At 40.4% G+C, this 24701-nt stretch overlaps 1 protein-coding gene across 2 annotated transcripts in view; it reads left to right on the forward strand.

Moving 5' to 3' along the window:
* The window catches only part of LOC126183464 (glutamate receptor ionotropic, kainate 2-like), a 499151-nt gene that overhangs the window by 469526 nt on the left and 4924 nt on the right, over positions 1–24701 (forward strand). For both annotated transcript variants that reach the window (XM_049925465.1, XM_049925464.1), the window contains 2 exons: positions 500–615; positions 11769–11918. In XM_049925465.1, the coding sequence (XP_049781422.1) occupies positions 500–615; positions 11769–11918 (266 nt within the window). The remainder of the gene's footprint in view (positions 1–499; positions 616–11768; positions 11919–24701) is intronic.

Consider the following 24701-nt stretch of genomic DNA (forward strand, 5'->3'; position numbering starts at 1 on the left):
CAAAAATTGAGGATGGCTCAGCTTCAGTGTGGTGAGTAAAAGTTGTGATTCTGATAAAAATATTTCCTTTGATTACTATTAGTTTCAGTTTAATGCTGTCTTAAATCTGACCAAAACAGTCATAGAGCTCATTTGAGATTTTGCAGCCCCATACTGGAAGCTTAATAAAACCATGAATTATTTGTATATATAGCTCAAAATTTGCCCAGTTCAATTTATTCTTTAGGAAACATCTGTAATATGTTAAAGTTAGAACAGTACTGTAAGTATTGTGATTATGATATCTGAATTTCTCCATATAAAAGGAAAAATATTGTTTCACTTTTGTCAGACTTTTCACCAATTTTGTATAGCACATTGTTCTCTAGTTATTGATTTTTCCTCTTCCTTATGTTTCTTCAGAAATTACATAAAAAATTCTATTGACTAAAAGTAGGTGTATTTATGTTATCTCTCATAAAAAGTCAGTGGGAAACATAAACTGAGTTACCTATTTCAGATATGACATATCGCAATTCGCTTAGCACTGCAGTGTTAAAACTGCAAGAGACAGGACGCCTTCAAGCTTTAAAAAACAAATGGTGGAAAGAAGAAAGGGGTGGTGGCCAGTGTGTGGTGAGTTAATTAAATCATAGTCAGTGTCTGTATCTGCAGTTTACTTTCCATTATAGGCTTGAAAATTGTGTCATGTTGTTTGCAATAAGGAAAAAAAAAGGACAGGAGCACATACAACACTTGGATGGGATGAGTGAATATTAATTCAAACCAGTAAAAGTATTAAGAATACAACTTTGACATTAGACATTTCAAAATGATATCTGTGCACATGCATATAAAAGTCATCCTAGAATAGTTGGATTTTCATACAGAAAACCAGAACATGATGAGCATGTTATTGACACTTGTAACATTTGGGAGCTCCACCTCAGATATACTTTGTAACAAAATGATTTGCACAGCTTTTCTTTTGAACTGGTGAAGAGTCAAATTTCCAATATTTTGTAGTATAGCAATATCAACAATGTTATTACTTTTTCTAAAAGATATCTTTAAATTTTTGTAGTAGCAATACAGTATGTTTTGATTCTGAACTTTTAATGATCATATATTTCATGGTTCTGGTAATTATGAATGTTTTTATTAACACTACTAAAGCTGATTAATAAGTAATTATCAATTTTCTGTTGATTTACTGTGTTTTGTGGGTCCAAAAGTGGAAGTATTTCATTCACTCTAAATATTTTTATTGCAGTTCTTAAAATGTTTATGAATTATGTAATTTACTACTAACAGACATTACAAAGAAACTCCATAAATTAATTTACTTCTCCTTAAGTGTTCTTATTACATGAAATATGAATTTTTCAATCTTCTTCTGATTCAAGCTGAGTGGATCAGTAGAACAAAACTGAAAACTGCTCTTGGTCTCCATTCTATCAGATATCACCTGAATTCATATAACTCTCAGTTTATAGATATTGCAATGTCGTTATCAACAAAACAAATGTATGTAGCGTGTCCAGTTAAGCAGTTGGTAGGTCATAAATGTACCTATAAATGTCAAGATTCTATTTCATAGTGTTGTGGGACACATTTGCTTTCAATTTTTAGCCATTTAATTTACATTGGGGATTCATTTTTAACTAATTATTTTACTTGGAACACAGTGTTTCAGTGTTACATCTTAGAGAAATGGTACCAAATGGTGGGATGTATCACATTATGCATTATGTCTGTATGCCTAAAGTCCTTATTCAGTATTTTGAAGAGGTTGTTATACCAGCCATTAAAGGAACAGGATGCAACCACCTGCAGATTGTGATGCATGCTAGAACCAACCATGCCTGCCATCTGGGCTCCAAGATCATTCTTGAATGTGTCTAGTGACTAACAGAGAAGGTGGAGAAGACCAGACTTGTTCACAGAATTTAAGTGGCTTTCATAATCTGCAGCATTGTCCACAGAAGTGGACATGGCTCCCTGGTACTTAGTCAATGGGAAGCCTTAAAACATTCTGTGACATGTTAAGCTATGATTTCGTATATTTGTGTGGCATTACATATCAAATCCTGACACCCAGGTAGTTTGCTGTTTGGGGTACCTAAAAGTTTTTAAAGGATATATACATAAAAGGATTAGGCGATTCTCCATCCAGTCTAGTTAGTGATACCTGTAAGATACTCTAAAATATCAGTATAAGATCCAAAGAAATTAATTCTCACAAAGTAATCTGTTAAAATACTAGTGATCAACTGCTGAAGAATTTGCATCAAAATGCCAGAGTCTGAGACATTCCTAATTAGTGATGCAGCTCACTAATAGGTACAAAAGCTTGGCTAGAGCCTGGTACTGACAGCAGTGAGATTTCTGTGGTAAATCTAAATGCATATCAGCAAGTTGCGCTAATGGAAATTGGAGGTGGTGTATTCATTGTAGTAGACAAGAAACTGAACTCCACTGAGACTGAAACTGCATGCAAAATTGGGCAGTACTCAATATCAAGGATGGGCATAATCTTATAATTGGGCCTACTGTTAATCAGAAGACTCTTCCACAGATGAAACCAAACATTTCTCAGAAAATCTGAGCTCAGTAGTATACATATTTCCCTATCATACTGTCTTCATTGGAGAAGCCTTTAATCATCAAGTAATTGTTTGCAGTGATAACAATTTTTTAATTTGGGCATGACAAGATATACTGTGAAACAATACAAAACACCTTTTCTGAATGTTGCCTAGGGCAGGGGCGGGCAGGAATCCTGCACGTGTGCAGTGCACCTGCACGCGTGCAGTTAACAGGTGTTCCGCATGCACACAGGGGCAAGCTGGCCACCCGCTTATCTCCCATCCGCACCATACCTTCTGTCCGCTCCTTCCTCTGTAATGCGTTTGGTTTCCTAGCTTGCTTTATTGAGTGAATGAATAAGGTTAGTAGGAGTGCTTGAAAGAAATAATGGTTTGAAAGAGTACCTATTACCTACGATACGTTTTATTTAATTATCACAAGTGGAGTTTACAATACGTTTAATATCTGGAACAAAATTTCTACATACAGACAAACACAAACAGTTACGTAAATTTTCATCACTGATGTTTGCTCTTAACCGAGACTTATTAATTCAGCAAATGGTTTTCCAGCTCTCGCTATATTAAGCGCAGTCTTATAACTTGCACGTACCGCTGGGCTATTATTGTTGTCGTCCTGAAAACTTGAAAACAGTGTTCCATAAAATGTTAAATCAGTTAGATGAGAGACATGATGAGAGAAAGTCGCAGATCTCTCGTGACAACAGCAAATACGACAAATTCAAATGGCTCTGAGCACTATGGGACTTAACTGCTGTGGTCATCAGTCCCCTAGAACTTAGAACTACTTAAACCTAACTAACCTAAGGACATCACACACATCCATGCCCGAGGCAGGATTCGAACCTGTGACCGTAGCGGTCGCGCGGTTCCAGACTGTCGTGCCTAGAACCACTCGGCCACTCCGGCCTGCCAACTACAACAGATTCATCTGGTATCGTCAGATTGCTCTTCTTAAGCTCAGTCAATTCCCGATCCGCTCAGAATCCGACAATAAATTGTACTTGTCCTTGTGAAATTTATTATAATGGCCTTCAATACTAAACTTCCGTTGACCAGCGAGAATACTGCCACATATTAAACATTTCGAATTTTCACGTTTTTGCACAAAGAAAAAATGATTCTCCCACTACTTTTTAAAAGATAGCAAATCTCCACTTCTCCGTTTCTTGAAATACAACGTTCACTACATAGTGGTCGCTACGCATCAACGTCCGCAGCTTAGCCTGGCACTACACTGCCGCAACCTGCCGGCTGTCGCCACAGCCCCGGTTGACCGACGCCTGCACGCGAGCAGCACACGTGCAGCGCTGTGCGCTCATGAGCCGAGTGCAACGTTTGCCCGCCCCTGGCCTAGGGCATGAAAAAATATACTGCAAAACAATACAAAATACCTTCTCTGAATATTTCCTAGAACAGATATTTCAGAAGCCCACTCATGAGGAAAAAATATTAGATCTAATGGTTACAAGTAGGCCTGACTTGCACATTGAAACTGACATCAGTGGCCACAAGACAGTTAAAGCAACAGAAATTATCATTGTACAAATGTCAGTTAAATAAGAAGATAAATTTACATATTCAGTAAACTGCATAAAGTGGCAGTGGTGTCATATCTCAAAGAGGAACTCAAAACCTTTTGCTCTTGGCAGGAGAATGTACAGGAACTTTGGACAAAGTTTATAAGAATAATTGACCAAGCACTCTGTAAAGAAACTTCTACAGGAATGGCTACTATGGCACAATGTCATAATGCTGAGGTGGAAGTTCAGGTTGGTTACACCAAGCGACACCATTTTAACAGTAGTTCAATTATTAACCTCTTTACACAAGCAAGGCTTACAAAGAACTGACATGACGGAACTGCACAAAGGTAATCTTAGCTCAGTTCAAAGACGATACTCAGATTGATGCTGGTGTTGACCTCATTGGCGCCACATAGCCTCCCCCCCCCCCCCCCCCCCTTGCAGTACGGAGTGCTCTTGAGAGGCCGGAGGGGAGGGGGTGGGGGGCATGACTATGGCGACAGCAGGGATGGTCCACAGGAGCCAGACAATGGCCAGCTCGACAGCGTTGTCAGGGAGGTGTGTGGCTAGATGTCGTGAAGGAAGGTTCGACCACCAAACCTGGAAGTGGTTGAAGCAAGCCAGGCGTCGTACTGGGCGTGCTGGTCCTGTGGCAACAGGTAGGCCGGCGGTTTGCGGGTGGAGCGGAGCGACGACGATGATGTCTCCTGTGGGCGTGGCAAACACACGAAGCATGTCCAGGTCGACGTTGGGCAAGAGGGGAACACATTTCACCAGGTGGCAGGGAATGGCGGAGGTTGTGTCATGAGCACTGGATGAAGAGAAACACACGATGAACAGTGTATCATCGCGTAGTACTATTGAGATTTCGTGGATTATGTCCGGGGGCACAGGCACAAACACCTCGAGCGAGGGCACGTTCAAGATGGGGGGGCGTGAGAAACCTCGACAGGGAGAGGCAGGCGACGAAGGGGAGGTCAAAGGGACCAGCAAAGGACCTGGCGGAGAGGGCGTGATCGTAGGTAAGATCGACATGGGGAGCATGTTGTCGCTCAACGGAGTGCGTGAGACCGGAGTAGAGGGCGAGGTCAGAGGAGAGCTCGATGATTGGAGCTGGAAGTCACTTGACCAAGTGTGTGATTCTGACATGGAAGGAGTGGTCGGAGCGTTGTGAGCCACGACGGTGAGTGCCATGGTCTTGGCCTGAAGGGGGTTAGAAGAAGGCTCGACATGAGCAGGCTTAAGTCTGTTGAGAGAGACTGTAACAGCTGAATCTTTCATCTGGATGTCATGGGTGTTGGCTGAGCACTGGAGAACTCGGTATGGGCTGGTATATGGAGGTTGGAGGGGAGCATGGACAGTGTCATAATTGTCCAGAGATTTTGGGACATGAACCTTAGGGTGGGAATGGCCAGCCGGCCAATGGATATGGAGGTTGATGAAGTGGCGTCTGACGTCCACAAAGGAAGGTAAGTCAGACTGAGGGAGAGAAGCAGAAGGGCTCACAAGTTCACCAATGAGAACAATGTTCTGGCCGTATATGAACTCGGCTATTGAGCCTTTGAGCTCTTCCTTATAGATCACATGAATGCTGAGTAGCACAAGGGGAAGGGCCTCCGTCCATAGAGAGTCGTGGCATTGAAGAGCCGCCTTGAAAGTGCGGTGCCAGCACTTGACTAGGCCGTTACTTTGCGGGTGATATGCTGTGGTATGGATGCGCCGGATGCCGCAAATGCTACAAATCTCGCTGAACAGGGCCGACTCAATTGTCTGCCCTGGTCAGTTGTGATGATAGCTGGACATCCCAAATGTGATACCCATGACTCAAGAAACAGTTTCTGACGTAATATTGGGGAAGGGGACAGCCTCGACCCAGCGAGTTGTTCAGTCGATAGACAAGAGAACATAACGAAAGCCGTTAGAGGGGGGGGGGGGGGGGGAGAGGGCCGACAATGTCAATATGAATATGCTGGAAACACCCAGGATGGATCGAAAAGACGCTGAGGGGGGTGAAGTATGCTTGTGTACTTTGCAGCGTTGGCACGTGATGCAGGAGCGTGCCCATTGCTGGCAGTCCTTGTTGACATTTCTCCACACAAAGCACTCTGCTACGAGGTGGGCAGATGCACGAACACCAGGGTGGGCTAAATTACACAATGCGTTGAAGACAGCTCAACGGAGTGTGGTTGGGATGAAGGGGCATAACATGCCCGTACTGTCATCGCACCAGATCTCACCAGAAATGCCAGGGAAGGTGGTGCGGACGAAGTGTAGTGAAGAGGTAGAGTCTGAAATCAGGTTTTGTGTTTCCTCGTCAGCGGGTTGTAGGTTAGGCAGTTCAGAGAGATCTAACAGTGAATGGACGGCATTGACTCATGAAAGGAAATCAGCAACTATATTGTCAGCACCCTTTATGTGTCTGATATCGGTGGTGAACTGAGATATGAAGTTCATGTATCTGAAGCGGTGAGGAGGCAGGTCAGCTGGTGGGTTTGTAATGGCCACAGCCAGGGGTTTGTGGTCTGTTAAAACATAGAAAGAGCATCCCTCAATGTCAGTCTTAAAATGCTTGAACGCTTCGTAGACCGCGAGCAACTCCCTGTCAAATGTGGAATATTTCTGTTGTGCATTGGTGAGCTTGCGAGAGAAGAACTGCAGAGGAAAAGTCTCGTCATCAATTGCCTGGCTAAAGACAGCACCGATGGCAGTATTGCTTGCATCGGTGGTGATGTAAAGCTCCGCATTGGGATGAGAATGCGCGATGGTGCAGGCCTCGGCAAGAAGATTTTTGAGGGCAGTGAAAGAGTCAGTCATAGCAGGGGTCCATGGAATGCTCCGAGATCCAGAAGTGTTCGTGACAGCCAAGGCGTCCTTCAGTGGTGCCTGCATCTCCACAGACCGAGGTAGATGATGGCGATAATAATTAACCATCCCCAGAAAGCGCCAGAGCTCTTTGAATGACGAAGGTCTGGGTAGGTTTAGTATTGTTTGTACTTTCTCAAGGGGCAGTGAAAGGGCATCAGCAGAGACCCGAAAACCAAGAAAAGTGCAGCGGGTTGATCTAGCTGCAATTTGTCCTGGTTGGTCTCGACGCCTGCTGCCACAAGAGTGTTCATAACAGTTTGCACATGTCGAATGTTGTCCTCGATGAAGGAGCTGAAGACAAGAATGTCACCAAGATATCAAAAGCAGAATTTTGGGTCGCTTGGTTGATGAAGCGTTGCCAGATCTGGGTTGTGTTTTTCAGACCGAAGGGCATGAATCGAAACTGAAATAAACCAATTGGGGTAGTGATTGCTATCTTCTTGATGTCTTCAGGTGCCATGGGGATCTGGTGGTAGGCCCATTTGCAATCAATGACAGAGAATGTGGTCGCACCTGCGAGGGAACTGGTAAAGTCGGCAATGTTGGGTATGGGGTTAGGTGTCCATAATTGTTCATGCGTTTAGTCGACGGTAGTCTCTGCACATGTGCCAGAACCCATCTTTCTTGAGTGTCATATGTATGAGCATAGACCAGCTGCTGGCAGAGGGTTCAATGACGCCGTAGCTTAGTAGTTCGGAAATCTGATTTTTAAGGTCGGAGAGGCGCCCGGGACGAAGCCTGGGAAGTATGGTTCTTGACAGCTTCTTTGGAAAGCACATTTCAAAATATCCCATGAAAATTGAAGAAAAAGTGTTATATGCATCATTTGTATTTGTTAGAAATAGCACTTCTGCCCAAGACTCACTAGTTAGGATATTTGTAAATTCTACACAGTTTTCAGTGGACAAATTTCTTTTATACATGATGAACACTTTTTTCTCTTGCAGTGTCATTGAAGGAATTTTGAGGACAAGAGTATTGTGGTCTGATAATCCCAAATCAGCATTTGTTACCTCTACTTCTGTGGACTGTACATTTGAAAATATATTATCTATAAGACTGTTTGTATGATATGTTATTCTTTTGGGTTCCTGTATTTGTGGAAACAGATTGAAACTACATAATAGATTTAGGATCTGATTTTCAGCCTACATTTATTCATTAGATTTATGCTGAAATCCTTACAGACAACTACAGTGGCTCTTTCAGTCAAAAGAGTGTTAAGCAGTATTTCTAATTTATTAATGAAAATGTCTCTGTCTTCATTAGGTTGTATGTATATTGCTATTTCTATGGCTTTTCCCTATATTTCATACAACTGTATAGCTGCTACTTCAAAATAATTCTCCACTCTCAATAATTCAGCTTCACACGTTCTTTTGTATCTGATACTTGATTTAGTAAAGATACATACACCTCTGTTTTTGGCATTTTTTTCTACAATACTGACTTGCCAACTTATAGGGATGAATATTAATGATACTTAATTCAAAAGTTCTGCACCAGTGCTCCATGATACACATACAGTCAATGTTTGCACCATTCATTGCTACCTCAAGTTCTAGTGATTTACTTCTAAGGAACTGAATATTTAGACTTAAAATTTGCAGGTGACTATGGTGAGAACTGGTTAAAGTTTTATTTATGTTTTGTGCTGTCATATTTGTTCCCATGTCCTGGTGAGATACCAAAAATCCTTGAGGACAGGTTTCCTACACCTCTCGGGACATACCTGTACATTGGGCTGTGGTGAGTTGCTTGCTGCTGCAATTGGTGCTGCTGCTAATGTACTTAATATTGCCATTTCTGTTGTTGTTGTTGTTTTTGTTGATGGTGATGCTGTTTCTGACACTTCAAATGTTAGTTCTACCACTACTGCTGTTGTTTCTTGTGAACTTGGAGTCTTCTCATTTTTCTTCTTTTCATCTAAAATAATATTTGAATGATGTGGAATGGACAGCTGTTGAGTGTGATAAAATCTTTACTGAATTAGTGTAGTGAATATAAGGGCTTCCTGTTTAGGGAAGACAAAAGCAAAGCCTTAGGGCAAACAGACTATGCAGTTGCAATACTGTTAGTATACATGTATAAAAAGTTGTATTACTGTGTCTTGTATGACCAAGCACATTTTTTTGTACAATTTTGTATGTATTATTCTTTGTACTTCTTAATGTAAAATTTTGTATGTTCCTTTTGCACAGATTGTTTCCCATAAATTTACATGTATGTTTGGACAACATCCACACAGTATTTATTGTCTACTGATGGATAAATAAATAAATAATAAATCAATTTTAAATTTGTAATATTTTCTGTTTAATTTGGAGTGTTCATACATTTTACAGTTTTCTTTGTTCCAGAATACCCAGTATAAAATTTTAACTTTCCAGTCACTTTATGTACAAGGTGATTATAATTAAAGTTAAACTTTCAAAAGGCTGTAGAAGTAACACCACTGGTCAGAATGATGTCAAATTGCAATGGAATATTATCGGAGAAGGGGGAAAATGCATGGCAGAAGAAAAAAAATAGTGAAAACTGATTAATAGAATATGTAAATGAAAACATCTGTCATGGGCTCAACCCATTGGAGTTGGTATAAACACGTCAGGTACAGGGCTTTTCCTCCTTTCGTGTCTGCGGTGTTTGCCATGACTGTCTGCTTGTAAAGATATGATGACTGTGCACATGTTGCTCTGCAGAACTTCCAAACACTGAAGGATTTGAAAAAAGGCGTTGGTGTGCAACCTGGTAGAAGGAGGAGACAAATTGATTCAACATCTGTGGAAGTAGTGGCCACAGCAATGCAGGAGGAGACAAGTGGTGGTGTGCAAATGTGTAGTGGACAGAGATTTGCCTGAACATTGGAAATACCCATGAGCATGGTGCATAAAATCCTACAAAACATCCTTCTTTGTTATCCATTCAAATTTACCCATGTGCATGACTTGCTTTCCTGTTGACCTGCCAGCAAGAGAGACCTTTGCTTTAGAATTTCTTGCTCACATGGAAGTGGGCAATGATTGGCCATTAAAGATTTTGTGGACAGACACAGCCCACTTCCTTTTGACAGGATATGTCAATACTCAGAATTGTCGAATATGGGCAACAGAAAATCCACACAAATCAACCAGTACCACTTCATCCTGAAAAGGTCATTCTGTTGTGCAGGTTTACAGCATCATTTATCACAGGGATATATGTTCCCCATAGAAACAGGTGCTCCCAGTCCTGTTATCTGTACGGTCACTGGTAAGTGCTATGAGTGTCTTTTGCACAACCACATCATTCCAGCTCTCCAACAATGTGGATGTGTGGGTGGGATAATTTTTATGCAAGATGGCACAACTCTGTACACTGGAAATCCAGTTGAGCAGCTGCTGAAGCACCATTTCAGAAATACTAGAATTATCAGCCGGCATTTCCCTACAGCCTGGCTGTTCCAATCACCTGACCTTAATCCTCGTGACTTCTGGCTGTGAGGCTATCTGAAAGATGTTGTGTTCAGTGTTCTGACTGCAAACTGAGCTGCATTGAAGGCATGTGTTGCACAACACATTCTGAACATGACCCCAGAAACACTTTTATTAGTTGTGGAACATGCTGTTTCTCGATTTCAACTTGTTGCACAAAACAGTGGACACCATACTGAACATGTTTTGAACCAGTCACACGAAAATTAATAATCCAATTTGATTTTGATCGATGCTTTTTATGCAGTTTTTGCCCTCAGGACAATTAAAAACCAATGTGATTGATGCTTTTATGCGGTTTTTGGCCTCAGGACAATTGAAAAACTTGTGTGAGTGATGCTTTTAATGCAGTTTTTGGACTCAGGACTAACCAATGTGATATGACCTTGCCTTGGTGGATGGGCTTACATAACTAACAGTATCAAACTGGTACACCCATGCACACTGAGTAGCACAGTTTGTTTAACATCAAACATACACATTAGTCACTGTTGTATGATTCATTTGTCATTTGTAGTCAACCACTATTAAATTATGATGCTTACAGAGCCATCTATTGCTACATTTGGTAACTATTTATTTTTCTTCTATCATATGTTTTCCCCATTCTCTGATAATATTTTGTTGCAATTTGATGCTATTCTGATCAGTGGTGTTATTTCTACAGTGGTTTGAAAGTTTAACTTTAATTTATAATCACCCTGCACATGGATGGCTACATTTTTACACAGAAATTGGTTTTCAGTGACTGTAGTTTTATTTATCAATGATACAATATCACATACATAAAAATGGGGTACAGGAAGTACTTACAGCTTCTTACACAGTGGTTTGTTTTATATCTTGAAGACTGCATTTATTATTACCCTTATAGAGATTTATTTGCAAAGCAAAAGCTGCTTTGTAGCCCCCCTCCCTCTGAATGAATATATGGTGGTTTGGGGAAGAGAAGAAGGGGCTATGAAGTAGCTTATTATTTGCAGGAGAATCTCTGCAACAAAATGATATCATGTCTGTGCACTGACTCACTTTGTGCTGAGTATACACTTTTATTGCCTGCTGTTTCATTCATGCAGCATGAATTTTTGTATGGTTGTATATGGTACTTATTTTTTAGTAATGAAGCTTATGTGCTTCTATTGCTTTGGATTTTTGCTGTCTCCCCAATTCCCCCCCCTCCCCCCCCTCCACACACACACACATAGGAATGAATGAATCCATGCGTGAGTGTGTAAGCACATGTCATTTGTTGTTTCACTATGTACATTCCTGAGAGTTTCTGTTTCATGTGATTAATTTTTCTTTTATTATTACAGGATGCAGAAGAAAATGCTGATGTATCTGGTCTGAAACTTGAAAATGTTGGCGGTGTTTTTGTAGTGCTTATGGTTGGTGTTGTGTTTGCCATATTTGTTACCTTCTTTGAACTTCTATGGGATGTAGGGCACAAATCTCTGAAAGAAAAAGTAAGTGATTTAGATTTTAGGTGTTTGTTCAATTACACCATCAATACAATACAATACAATGTTATTTAAAGAAAGGTGAAAAATTCTACAGCTTTATATCAGTAGCTATCACTACAGTCCACTTTCTGCTGCCAAATTATATTAGGTTTGTAGAACTGCTACGCACATAAATAAATATTTAGATCTTGCACTGTAACAGATAGATCAACTAAAAATTTTTTAAATTTTGAAAATGTCTCTGATAAACTGTTTGAATATTCTGAAGAGTTCAAAAAACCCTGGAAACCAGTTGTAAACCAAAACTAATGAAACTTTAGAAAAATCTTGTTCAGCAATGTATGCAATGCAGAAAACTGAATTATTTTAATTAGAATTAGCATATGATATTATGCACAATAAAAGGAATAAGTAACCCTTACACATACTCTGTGAAGGATCACAAGGAGAACTGAGTGAAATATGCAAAGAGATGCAGATACAAAAAAAAAGTAATTTTTTTGCATCAGACATATCCATTTTGTATGGGAAAATTGCAGTTTCTTTCATTTAACCATATAATGTAGTGTACATTTTCATCATATTATATGCTATAAAAACATTGAACAATAACACTATGGGCACAAGTGAAGAATGCTTCTTGGGTTGCTGGCAACAGTGTACTGTGTGCAGTCTATCTGGAATGGCAGTCTGCTCTCTGACTTTGTACGTGTCAGTTGCACTGATGTGTTTCCTAAGACATGGCAATAAACCATGGCTCATATCTGTTGTATGAGTGTTATTTACATTCCTTTGCCACTACAGTACAGAGGAACCATGTTGATAACTCACAATGAGCACACCTGGCTGCATTTCTTTCACCATACAAGAATCTCAGCTACCACGCAGTAAAAGCGCAGACATTTTTGGACTCTGGAGTTATACAATTACTGGAAAATGACAGTGACTTTCCTGCTACTGCCATGCTACACCACCATGCAATTGAGTGCATCTCATCAGACTGTGCCTAAAATTGAGGATGTGATGCAACAGTGCCATGCACCAACTGTGAACAATGCTGGCCTTCTACCTGATCAGTGACATCAGACACTTTGCAGAGTGTTTTTCCAGTGTTTTATGTGCCTCAGACTGTGCACTGTTCCAATCCATTGTGTCCACTTGTGAACATTATGCCTACCATGTTGTGTGTGACTACACTCCTACTTGAACAAATGTGCCAGACAGACGTTTCACCAAGTATGCATGCTGTTACTACCACTCACAAGACTTTACTTGTGATTTCTATGCAACAGACCGTTCAAAACCCAGAACCATTTTCCTCACCTATTTATGTAATTTCTCACCGTGTCACACATGCCCCAAGTCTGCCACTTGTGCCGCAACAGTTGATACAGTCATATCAACAGTTAATTAACAACATTGCTTCTGTACCTGCCACACTGGATTTTGGTACATTGGTTCCACTTACACACCAGCCTACTCCACGTCTACCAACTTGGGACTACCTGTCCACTTTCCATTCAGCTTTCAAGCTTCCACTGTTCTGCATCTATCAACCACTAATGTGGCTCACTGTCTGCAAGTGTATTATGACCATCCATGGAATAATTGACAATAGTGCTAAATCTGTCATTCTCGTAAGATGTCTTGGTCAGCAGGCAGATTTGATTAGTGATTTATTTTTCACCCTGCCTGCATTAAACAAGTATCATACTGCCAAGTCACTGCTGCTCCAATGTTTGTCGTAGACACTGGAACAGCAGCTCAAATAGATCATCTATGATGAAGCCAGTGATAACAGCACCCCTTCACAGCTATGGTGTCACCAAACTCTGGTAGACATGAACCTGATGCCTAACTGGACTCTGTGGACTTAGTGGATCATCAAACTGCCATCACAGGTGCAACTTACCATGATTTTGCATGAACACGAATCCCTTGATGTGAAAGCACAACTCATGGATAGAATACATGCCATAGGCCAGCACTGAGAAAGCATCAGTTATCCAGGTAACAATGCACAAAATGCTGACTCACGGTTGCCTTGCCATGTGACCCACCATGACAGTGCCAAGGCTGACCAAGTTCACCCAACCCCACCAGAGACAGCAGCACTAGTTTTCATGAGGAACAATGACCTTTGGTGTATTGACACACAGCCTCACTCTCCCAGCAGCCCAATTTCATCTGCCCCCCCCCCTCTCCTCCTGCACTAATGCCGGTTTCACTCTCAGTTCAAGGATGCAGCAAATAACTGTCAACTGCCAACTGCCATGTGCATCCCCAAACTTCAACAGCAGCTCCCATCAATCAAGCTGTGTCCATATGCAGAACACGGGTGACAAGGAAGCATCGTGACTGCGACCTCGTGGATATCACCTCTGTGTGTTTGCCTGCAGAAAACAAAGCTACCTGCTTGTGGATGCAGTCATTGACATCAGTACCATGCCCCTTACTGGTACACCCCTCTTGCTATTAAGTCATACCTTCAACTTCATGTGGCAAACAACAATACAATTGATTTGTATGGCTCAACTACCATTGACATCAGTCTGGGCTCTGACTCCTCATTGCCATGGACCTTCAGTGTCTCCAATGTCACAGAGACCGTCCTTGGTGCAGTCTGCTTAAAACAGTACCAGCTACTACTGTATCTGGCTCATGGTGTTTTACTTTGTCCGAACAGTGTTCCACCCATTATCGTCATTGTCAGTGACAAATTCGCTTCACACTGCCAAGGATCCCCATCAATCTCTTCTAGCTTGCTCACTGTTGTTACTCACAAGCATCTCTCTTAGAGCCTCACCACCATCTACAAGATTCTATCACTCCAGACACATATTTCAACATACACCCCTCCAACAGTAATAATGAGGAAGAAAATGATGGTCTCCACCAACATATTGCTACAATCATGATGCATTGGAAAATGCATAGTGTGATCTTATTGATTTACATTGATTTCACATTCCCTCACCTATGTCAAGTTCAACCTATGACACATTGTCATAGCTCTCTTCCAACAGAGCCACAGTGTAACTTGCAGATCAATTAAATCAACCAAATGGATATCATACCCAAAACTAGTGATGTGCCACTTTCAGATACTCTGCATGAAACTGGTGGTGGAGTTGATAGGCCTCCCTCATGCACCACTATCTAACAGGACTCTACACCAGATCATCTTCACCACATGTCTGCCTGTTTGACGATGAGTGTGCCACCTACCTCCACATAAATTATGCACAGCAAAGGCCACCATAGATGAACAATTATAAGCAGGGATTGTGGACCTGTTTGATAGTGCTTCAGTGTCACCCTTTAAACTCATCTTAAAGAAAGATGGTACTTGACATTTTTGCATGATTACAGTGCTGTAAACTCATACACCATAATTGACAGGTATCCAATTCCTAACTTTCAAGACTTTACACACTCTCTCACAGGTGCATCAATTTTTAGTATAGTGGACTGCAAGAAGGCATACTTATAAAGTCTTATCAGCTACTACTGTGTCTGGCTCATGGTGTTTTACTTTATCGACCCATTATCAGCATTGCCCAAAGACTGCTTCATTACACCATTCAGGCTTTTTTAATTTCTCTTCATACTGTATGGACTTAAAACTGTAGCTTAAACTTGGCAATGCTTTATCAATGGCATCTGCCTCTAATTACCTTCCTTCTATATATATCTTGATGATATTCATTTTCTCCAACACACCAGACAAACATGAACACCACCTCAAACTAGTTTTTGATACACTAGCACAGAATGAAATCATCAATAATGATGCTCTAAATGTCAGTTGCAGCAATCTGAGGTAACCTTTGTTGGCCACCTCTTTGATGCTAATGGTATCCTTCTCACTCCCAAGAAAGCACATCAAAGTAAACTGTTACCATCCCTGTGGAGTTCCATTTCCTAGGCATGATCAACTTTTACTGACACCATCTCCATAATGCCACCACTACCCTGGTCCTCTAACTGAGGTACTGGTGGGCAAAAATAAAACTGGCAAGCCCCACCTCATGCATGGAACAAACATTTAACAGCATCAAAGACAACCATGTCAAGGCCGTGATCCTAGCTGACTCATCTCCTAATGCACACCTTTCAATCACCATGGATGCAAGCAACTTCTGTATCAGGGGTGTCCTTCAACTGGAACCTGGAAGCATTACCCAACCCCTGCATTTCTTCTCATGAAAACTGTCTAATTCTCAACAAAAGTGGTCCACCTTCAATTTGAATGGTGAACAAAGCCCTACATTACTTTCAGGATAATGTCAAAAGCCACTCCCATATAATCTATACAGATTATTGCCCCTTATGGATGCCATTAAAAATCCATTAACTAATTCCACCTCAGGCACTTCTGCCACCTGGACTATATTGCTCAATTTACCACTGATCTGAGACACCTTAATGGTGCAGAGAATGTCATCATCAATTACCTGTTCTGAATATCCATGACCACATTGCACATAGAATATTACCAACTTGCCAATGCACAATCCCATGACCAGCAGATCACTGTCCTACACTATGCCCAAAACACTGGACTATACTTCAAACACCACTGCTGTCTGGACTCTAGTAAACATGTTCTGTGTCTTTTCTCCAAAAAGACTCCACCCAGACACACCTGCCCTTTCCTGTATAACCATGTTCAACCACCTGCACACCCCAAAATTTGGCCATTGATGAAACTTATAACAGAATGGTTCAGCTGGCCGAATGTAAAGAAAGTTTTCAAGAGCTTAGAAAGCGCCTGCATGGCCCACCAAAGGAGTAAAGTCAGCCACCTTGCACGTTCCACACAAGGCACATTTGTAATTCCAATGACCATTTCCAACACATCCACATAGACCTCATTGGACCCCTCCCAGAGTCAAAAGGATTCCTAAATATTGTCTCCATCGTAGACAGAGTTATGCAATCTGTGGAAGCCACACAAACTAGAGACATCATGACAGAAGCAGTCAGCAAAGCGTTCATACTTGGATCTCCCATTTTGGCTGCCTGTTTTTTATTGTGAGTGACCAGGATCATGAATTCAAGTCCACCTTATTCATTGAACTGTGTAACCTGTGTGGCATCCATAGATACCACACAACAGCATACCACTCACAGAGTAACAGACTGGTCAAACAATGGCACTGGACTCTGAAGGCCGCCCTGATGTGTCATCACAAATTGTGGACAGGAGCCTTTCCATGGCTATTGCTGCAGTTATGCCCAGTGTATAAAAAAGATATTCATGCTTCCTGTGTGGGACAAGCCTTTATTCCTCCTTGCCTTTTTTTTCACTCGAATACCCCTCCCCAATGATCTCGATCTCCTTCGCACATATGTGCCAATATGTAGTGCTCCTGCACATTCCTCCCCCCTCCCCCCTCCCCTCCCCTCCATACTCCACACTCCGTGGCTTGCTTGTTTGTGCACAAGGCACTAGCCTTGCAATGACATTATCAGGCCCACATTAACCCCTCCCCCCCCCCTGCCCACTCTAGCTCCTATATAGTGGTCCAATGTGACATGATCACATTTGATATTATACTTAACGGTAAACATCGGTAAACATTCCATTGTCTTGGTTAACCAAGTAAGGCCCACATGGACACTACCAGACACCAGCAATGCCAAGCTTACTCCCACTACATTGCCTCCACCCCCATGTGTATTAAACACTTTCAAGATCAACATTTACATTCATTGCTTTCTTCCTCAAGACATCTCCATCAAGTCAGTCAATGAGCACTTCGTCATCAACACCAACCACAACAGCCATCAGTTAGGCAACAGATATATTGAATGCCAGTTTTCCCACACCAAACCATTTCCTTCTGATGCCAATGTGGCCAGACTCATGTAATGCCTCTCAATCAATAGGATCCTGCACATCATGACCCCAAGGATTCTACAGCTTCCACCCCCTGCTTCAGATCACAGTACTGATGGCCTAACTGCCATTCCAAACCCACCTTAGATGGTCTAGTAACCAACACTGGTACATCCCACAAGGGTGACCTTGCTGCTTACCCCTGCATCTGCAAGATTACCACCCAAGTGTCATCTGCCAACTACATACAATTTCTCCACAATCTATGTCACAATCCAGCCCAGCTGCAAACTGCACTCCAGCATGAAAATTTCTGGTGCTCCTTATCTCCTCCCATTCTTTGCACTGTGGGGGGGAAAGGTTGGAGGGGAGCACTCTGTGGGGACTCGATCAATAACACTGCTGCTATGAGAGTGAAAAATATCAGTATGGTTCCAGATAGCAGTGTACAGTGTGGACTCTATCTGGAATGATAGTGTGTTCTCTTACTTTGTATGTCAGTTGCACTGATGTGTTTCCTAATACATGGCAGTAAACAACTATTCATACCTCTTGTGTCAGTATTATTTATGTTCCTTTGCCACTAATGTAGCGAGGAACCTCAGCTGTATATGACAACTTTTTTGATCTCTTTGAGACCCCATAAGTATTTTAGTGCTTCTTCATTAGTGATGCTGTTTATATCAGTTAAATAGAAGTGAGTTAGATCACATGTAAGTAGAAGCTTTCAATTGCACTTATTTTCTTGAGACAGCATTGATAGTGTTGGTAAAAAATGCTTATTTGACCAAACAGAAAGTATTCACATAGTTTAAAAACTACTTTTAATCTTGTGTTCTTTAAAATTATAATAAAATAATATCCTAAAATAGACTATGCACATCTATTTATAACTATCATCTCATGAATAAAATACTGATCTTTCTCTGTATGTATTACTGTGTACTAGGAATATTTTTGAATCTGTTTCCACACTTTAGGTCATGTGCATTCATTTTCGCATATTAGTGGATCACTAAAACCAAATAAATGCAAATAACATAATAAGAAATAAATACAACACTAGAAATTGACCAGGAGCAAACAGAATCTGTTAGTGAAGCTGTCTGTCTGGGAACACTGGGAACATCGTAGAATGATGTCAGTATGGAAATAAAGTGGTGCATCTATGTAACTAGTAAATGCTATTGTGAGCTGGCCCCACAACTCAAGTCAAGAAATCTGTCCAGGAGGAAAAAATGTCAGCAGTATAAACCTTTAATAAGCCCAGTATTAACTTATGGCTCAGAAACCTGGACACTGACACAAAAGTGTAAAGAAGTACTAAAATGTTTTGAAGAAAAGGTGATATGCAAAATCTATGGGGCGACTAATGAAGGTGGAGCTTATAATTTTGAACTTTACAGATTATATAAAGGTCTTGAAATAATAAAGTTCATTCAAATAAACCTACTGAAATGGGTTGGCCATGTTTTTCATATGTAACACGAGAGCCCAACAAAAATGGCACTGCTACAAAACTCTGTGGGACAAAAAGCAGATGAAGACCATGACTTCAGTACTAGGATGGCATATAAGAAGATTTAAAAGTTACTGGAGTCATAGAATGGAGATACAAGACATGCAAATAGGGATGAATCGAATGATGTCCTAGTGCAGGCCAAGGCACATCAGTGATTGTAGAGCCAAGAGGAAGAAGAAGTAAGATATTAATTACATATTGTACTTGAGTTAGTGCAATCTATGATTTTATACATAATACCCTGCAAAAAATGGCCAAAACACAAAGTGCCACTGGCATTTCATTTAGATTTAATTAAAGCCTTTGACATATTAGACAAGCTCCATGCATATGGCATTAGAGCACAGCATTAAAATGATTCACATTGTACTCAACAAACAGGGAGTAGAAAATACTAATAAAACATGAACTAAATCAAAATACTAGGATATGTTTCTCGGATGCAGAAATTCTAAAAAAGAAATCCCTCAGGGATCCATTCTTGGGCCAATCCTCTTTCTCCTGTACATAAATGGTGTAGACCTAAACATTGACTCACAAACAAATACTTTTTGTGAAGATGACACAAGCATCCATACTACAGGAAACACTCTAAGTCAGCTACAAGCAGCTGTAAATAAAACTACAGCACAGCTAAATACACGGTTTTAGGGGAATAGACTATTGATAAACATGAAAAAAACAATGTTTCTTTAATTTCTGTTTAAGAGGTGATTCATGCAACACCAGTGTGGCAATAAACTCCAACAAAATTTTATCTTCTCTGGAAACAAATTTTTTAGGCATTTTGCTTCAAAATAACTTTAGATGGCATACACATAAAAACAAAATAAATAGAACAGCAAATAAAATATTTTGTAGGCTACAATTACTCTCTTTTAAAGCAAGTATTATAACTATTTAAATTGGTTACTTTGCTCAGTTATATTCTGGGGTAATTCATCACCTAGTTCACTGATTTTCATAACACAGGAAAGAACTGTAAGAGCAATGCAACATGCTCAACAAACAAATTCTTGCAAACCCCTCTTTCAAAAGTTGTCAATCCTACTCCTTTCATGTATGATGGCTGGAACTTTAATAGTGGCAACTATTTATTTACAGCTTGTACAAAATAGATACGTGTTTCAAAGTTTTACTGGCCTGCAAAGTAGTCACCAGCATTGTGTATAACCCATCGCCAGCGATGTGGAAGCCGTAGGATACTCTTAGCAGTGCCAGTTGTGTTGACAGTTCGAGTGGCACGGTCTATTGCCTGACAAATCTGTAGCAGTTCTGAAGTGAGTTTTGTGAAGTGTTTCCTTCAGCTTAGAAATCGAGTTGAATTCATGAGGGCTTAAGTCAGGGGACTGCAGTAGGTGGTATAGCACTTAGCAGCCCCATCGGTCAACTGTATGTTCTTGAGCGTTGTCCTGCAAAATGATGGTCAGGTCCTGCAGAAAATATCACTGTCTCTAAGCTGCTCATAGGTTGTGTTCCAAAAATGAACTGCATAGAGACAAAAGTGATCACACTTTCTGTAGGACCTGACCATCATTTTGCAGCACAATGCTCAAGCATGTATAGTGCAAGCTGTTACCAATTTGTTTGACTGATGGGGCTCCTAAGTGCTGTACCACCTACTGCACTACCCCAACTTAAGGCCTTATAAGTTCAACTCAATTTATAAACTGAAGGAAACACATCATGGCATTCACTTCAGAACTGCTACAAATTCATTGGGCAATAGACCGCGCTGCTAGAATTGTCAACACAACTGGCACTGCTAAGAGCATCCTACAACTTCCACATCATTGGCAATGGGTTATTCACAATACTGGTGACTACTCTGAAGGTCAGTAAAACTTTGAAAGAAGTACATATTTTTTATGAGCTGTAAATAAATAGTTGCCACTATTAAAGTTCCAAACCTCGTATATACATACTAGAAAACTGTGTGTTTGAAAGAATTTGAAAGCCGCAAATGAAAATTTTAATATCCATGAACATGATATAAGATAAAAGGAAATGCTTCATGTCCAGTCAGTAAGGATATCAGCCTACAAAACTTCCACAATAACAGTGGTATACAAATTTATAATAGTCTTCAACATTGTCATTCACACTCTTTTGTAAAACACTAAGGAACCTTTTTATTAGACCATTGCTTCTACTCAGTAGCAGAATTTTTAGAACATTTGAGATACAAGAGGCTTGAAACAATACAGTGCAGCTACTGAAAGTAGTGCAATTTCTTTTGTGAATATCTAAAATTTATGTATCTACTGAAATAATATTGTATTTTTCACCTACATCTACATCTACACCTACATCTACGTGGTTACTCTGCAATTCACACTTAAGTGCCTGGCAGAAGGGTCATCAAACCATTTTCATACCACTTCTCTACCATTCCACTTTCGAACGGTGCATGGGAAAAAGAAACACCTAAATCTTTCAATTTGAGCTCTGATTTCTCTTATTTTATTATGATGATCGTATCTCCCTATCTAGGTTGGTGTCAACTAAATATTTTTGCATTCAGAAGAGAAAGTTGGTGATTGAAATTTTGTAAATAGATCTCGCCAAAAAGAAAACTACCTTTGTTTCAGTGGCTGCCACCCCAGCTCGCGTATCATATCAGTGACACTCTCACCCCTATTGCACAATAACACGAAACAAGATGCCCTTGACTGATGACCATAAATGTTAAGTCCCATAGTGCTCAGAGCCAAGATGCCCTTCTTTGCACTTTCTCGATGTCCTCCATCAATCCTAACTGGTAAGGATCCCATACTGCATACTGCACTGCAATATTCCAGCAGAGGATGGACAAGTGTAATGTAGGATGTCTCTTTAGTGGGTTTCTCACATCTTTTAAGTGTTCTGACAACAAAGCACAGTCTTTGTTTCGCCTTCCCCACAATATTATCTATCTGGTCTTTCCAATTTAAGTTGCTCATAATTGTAATTCCTAGGTATTTAGTTGAATTGACAGCTCTTAGATTTGTGCGATTTATCGTATACCCAAAATTTATCGGATTTCTTTTAGTACCCATGTGGATGACCTCAAACTTTTCTTTGTTTAGTGCCAATTGCCACTTTTCACACCATACAGAAATTCTCTCTAGATCATTTTGTAATTGTAATTGATTATCTGATGATTTTACTAGATGGTAAAGTACAGCGTCATCTGCAAACAATCTAAGGGGGCTGCTCAGATTCTCACCTAGATCATTTATGTAAATCGGGAACAGCAGAGGGCCTATGACACTGACACTACCTTGCAGAACACCAGATATCACTTCTGTTCTACTCGATGATTTACCATCTATTACTATGAACTGTTACCTCTCTGAGAGGAAATCATGAATCCAGTCACACAACTGAGACAATACTCCATATGCACATAATTTGATTAATAGTTGCTTGTGAGGAACGGTATCAAAAGCCTTCTGGAAATCTGGGAATATGGAATTGATCTGAGATCCCTTGTTGACAGCACTTGTTACCTCGTGGGAATAAAGAGCTAGCTGCATTGCACAAGAACTATATTTTCTGAATCTGTGTTGGTTATGTATCGATAAGTCATTTTCTTCAAGGTGATTCATAATGTTCGAGTACAGTATATGCTCCAAAATTCTACTGCGAATTGAGGTCAGTGGTGTGGGTCTGTATTTCAATGGGTTACTCCTATTTCCTTTCTTGAATATTGGTGTACTTTCCAGTCTTTAGGAGCAGACATTTCGTCAAGTGAGTGGTTGTATATGACAGCTAAGAAAGGTGCTATTGTGTGTACATACCCTGAAAGGAACCTGATTGGTATACCATCTGGACTGTAAGACTTGCCTTTCTTAAGTGATTTGAGTTGTTTTGCAACATCTAAGATATCTACTTTTATGTCACTCATGCTAACAGCTATTCTGGTTTTGAATTCTGGAATATTTACTTTGTCTTCTTTCGTGAAGGAATTATGGAAAACTGTATTTAGTAGCTCCACTTTAGTGACACCATCATTGATAACATTTCCATCACTATCACTCAGCCACGGTATTGACTGTTTTTTGCCACTGGTGTACTTTACATACGACCAGAATCTCTTTGGGTTTTCTACCATATTTTGAGACAATGTTTCATTGTAGAAACTATTAAAAGCATCTAGCACTGACATCCACACTAAATTTTGAGCTTCCATGAAACTTAGCCAGTTTGGGGATTTTGCGTTCTTCTGAATTTGACATGCTTTTTTTGTTTCTTGTGCAGCAGTGTTCTGATGTGTTTTGTGTGCCATGGTGGATCAGTCCCATCTCTTATTGACTTATGTGGTGTGAATCTATCTATTGCTGTCGATACTGTATCTTTGAATTTGATCCATATCTGATCTACACTTACGTAATTAGCTTGGAGGGAATGGAGACTCTCTCTTAGGAAGGTATCAAGCGATTTTTTATCTGCTATTTTAAACAGATATATTTTGCATTTATTTTTAGTGGTTTTGGTAGATATGGTTTTGAGCCTCGCTACAATGACCTTGTGTTCATTAATCCCTGTATCCATCGTGATGCTATCTATTAGATCAGGATTGTTTGTGGCTAAGAGGTCAAGTGTGTTTTTGCAACCATTTACAATTTGTGAGGGCTCATGAACTAATTGTTCAAAGTAATTCTCAGAGAAAGCATTTAGTACAATTTCAGAAGATGTTTCCTGTCTACCACTGGCTTTGAACATGTATTTTCGCCATCAAATTGAGGCCGATTATAACTGTATGAGTAGCAGTACTTATTTGTAATGAGATTCAAGTTTTCTTTGAACCATTCAGCTATTATATCATCTGAGTCGGGGGGTTGGTAGAAGGAGCCAATTATTATTTTGGTACTGCTGTTGAGTATAACCTCTACCCATAGGTATTCGCAGGAACTATCTATTTCAGCTTCACTATAAGATAAACTACTACCAACAGACAGAAACACACCACCACCTACTTTATTTAATCTATCTTTTCTGCACAGGGTTTGCGCCTCTGTAAACATTTTAGCAGATTTTATCTCCAGCTTTCTGTTCCTATAATGATTTCAGCTTCAGTGCTTTCTATCAGTACTTGAAGCTCTAGTACTTTTCCAACACAGCTATGACAATTTACAACTACAATACCAACTGTTGCTTGCTCGATTCTCGTCATTTCTTCACCCTGTACCCTTTGAGACTGGTGCCCTTTTTGATCTTTCCCGAGACTTTCTAAAATAAAAATCGCCCAGTCCATGTCACACAGCCCCTGCTACTCATGTAGTTGCCGCCTGTGTGTATTTGACACCTGGCCTATTTAGCGGAACCCAAAACCCCACCACCCTATGGCGCAAGAAGAGGAATCTGCAGCCTACACGGTTGCAGAACCATCTGAGCCTCTGATTCAGACCCTCCACTTGGCTCTGTACCAATGGTC

Source organism: Schistocerca cancellata, chromosome 4 (assembly GCF_023864275.1).
Source record: "Schistocerca cancellata isolate TAMUIC-IGC-003103 chromosome 4, iqSchCanc2.1, whole genome shotgun sequence".
Classification (NCBI taxonomy): domain Eukaryota; kingdom Metazoa; phylum Arthropoda; class Insecta; order Orthoptera; family Acrididae; genus Schistocerca; species Schistocerca cancellata.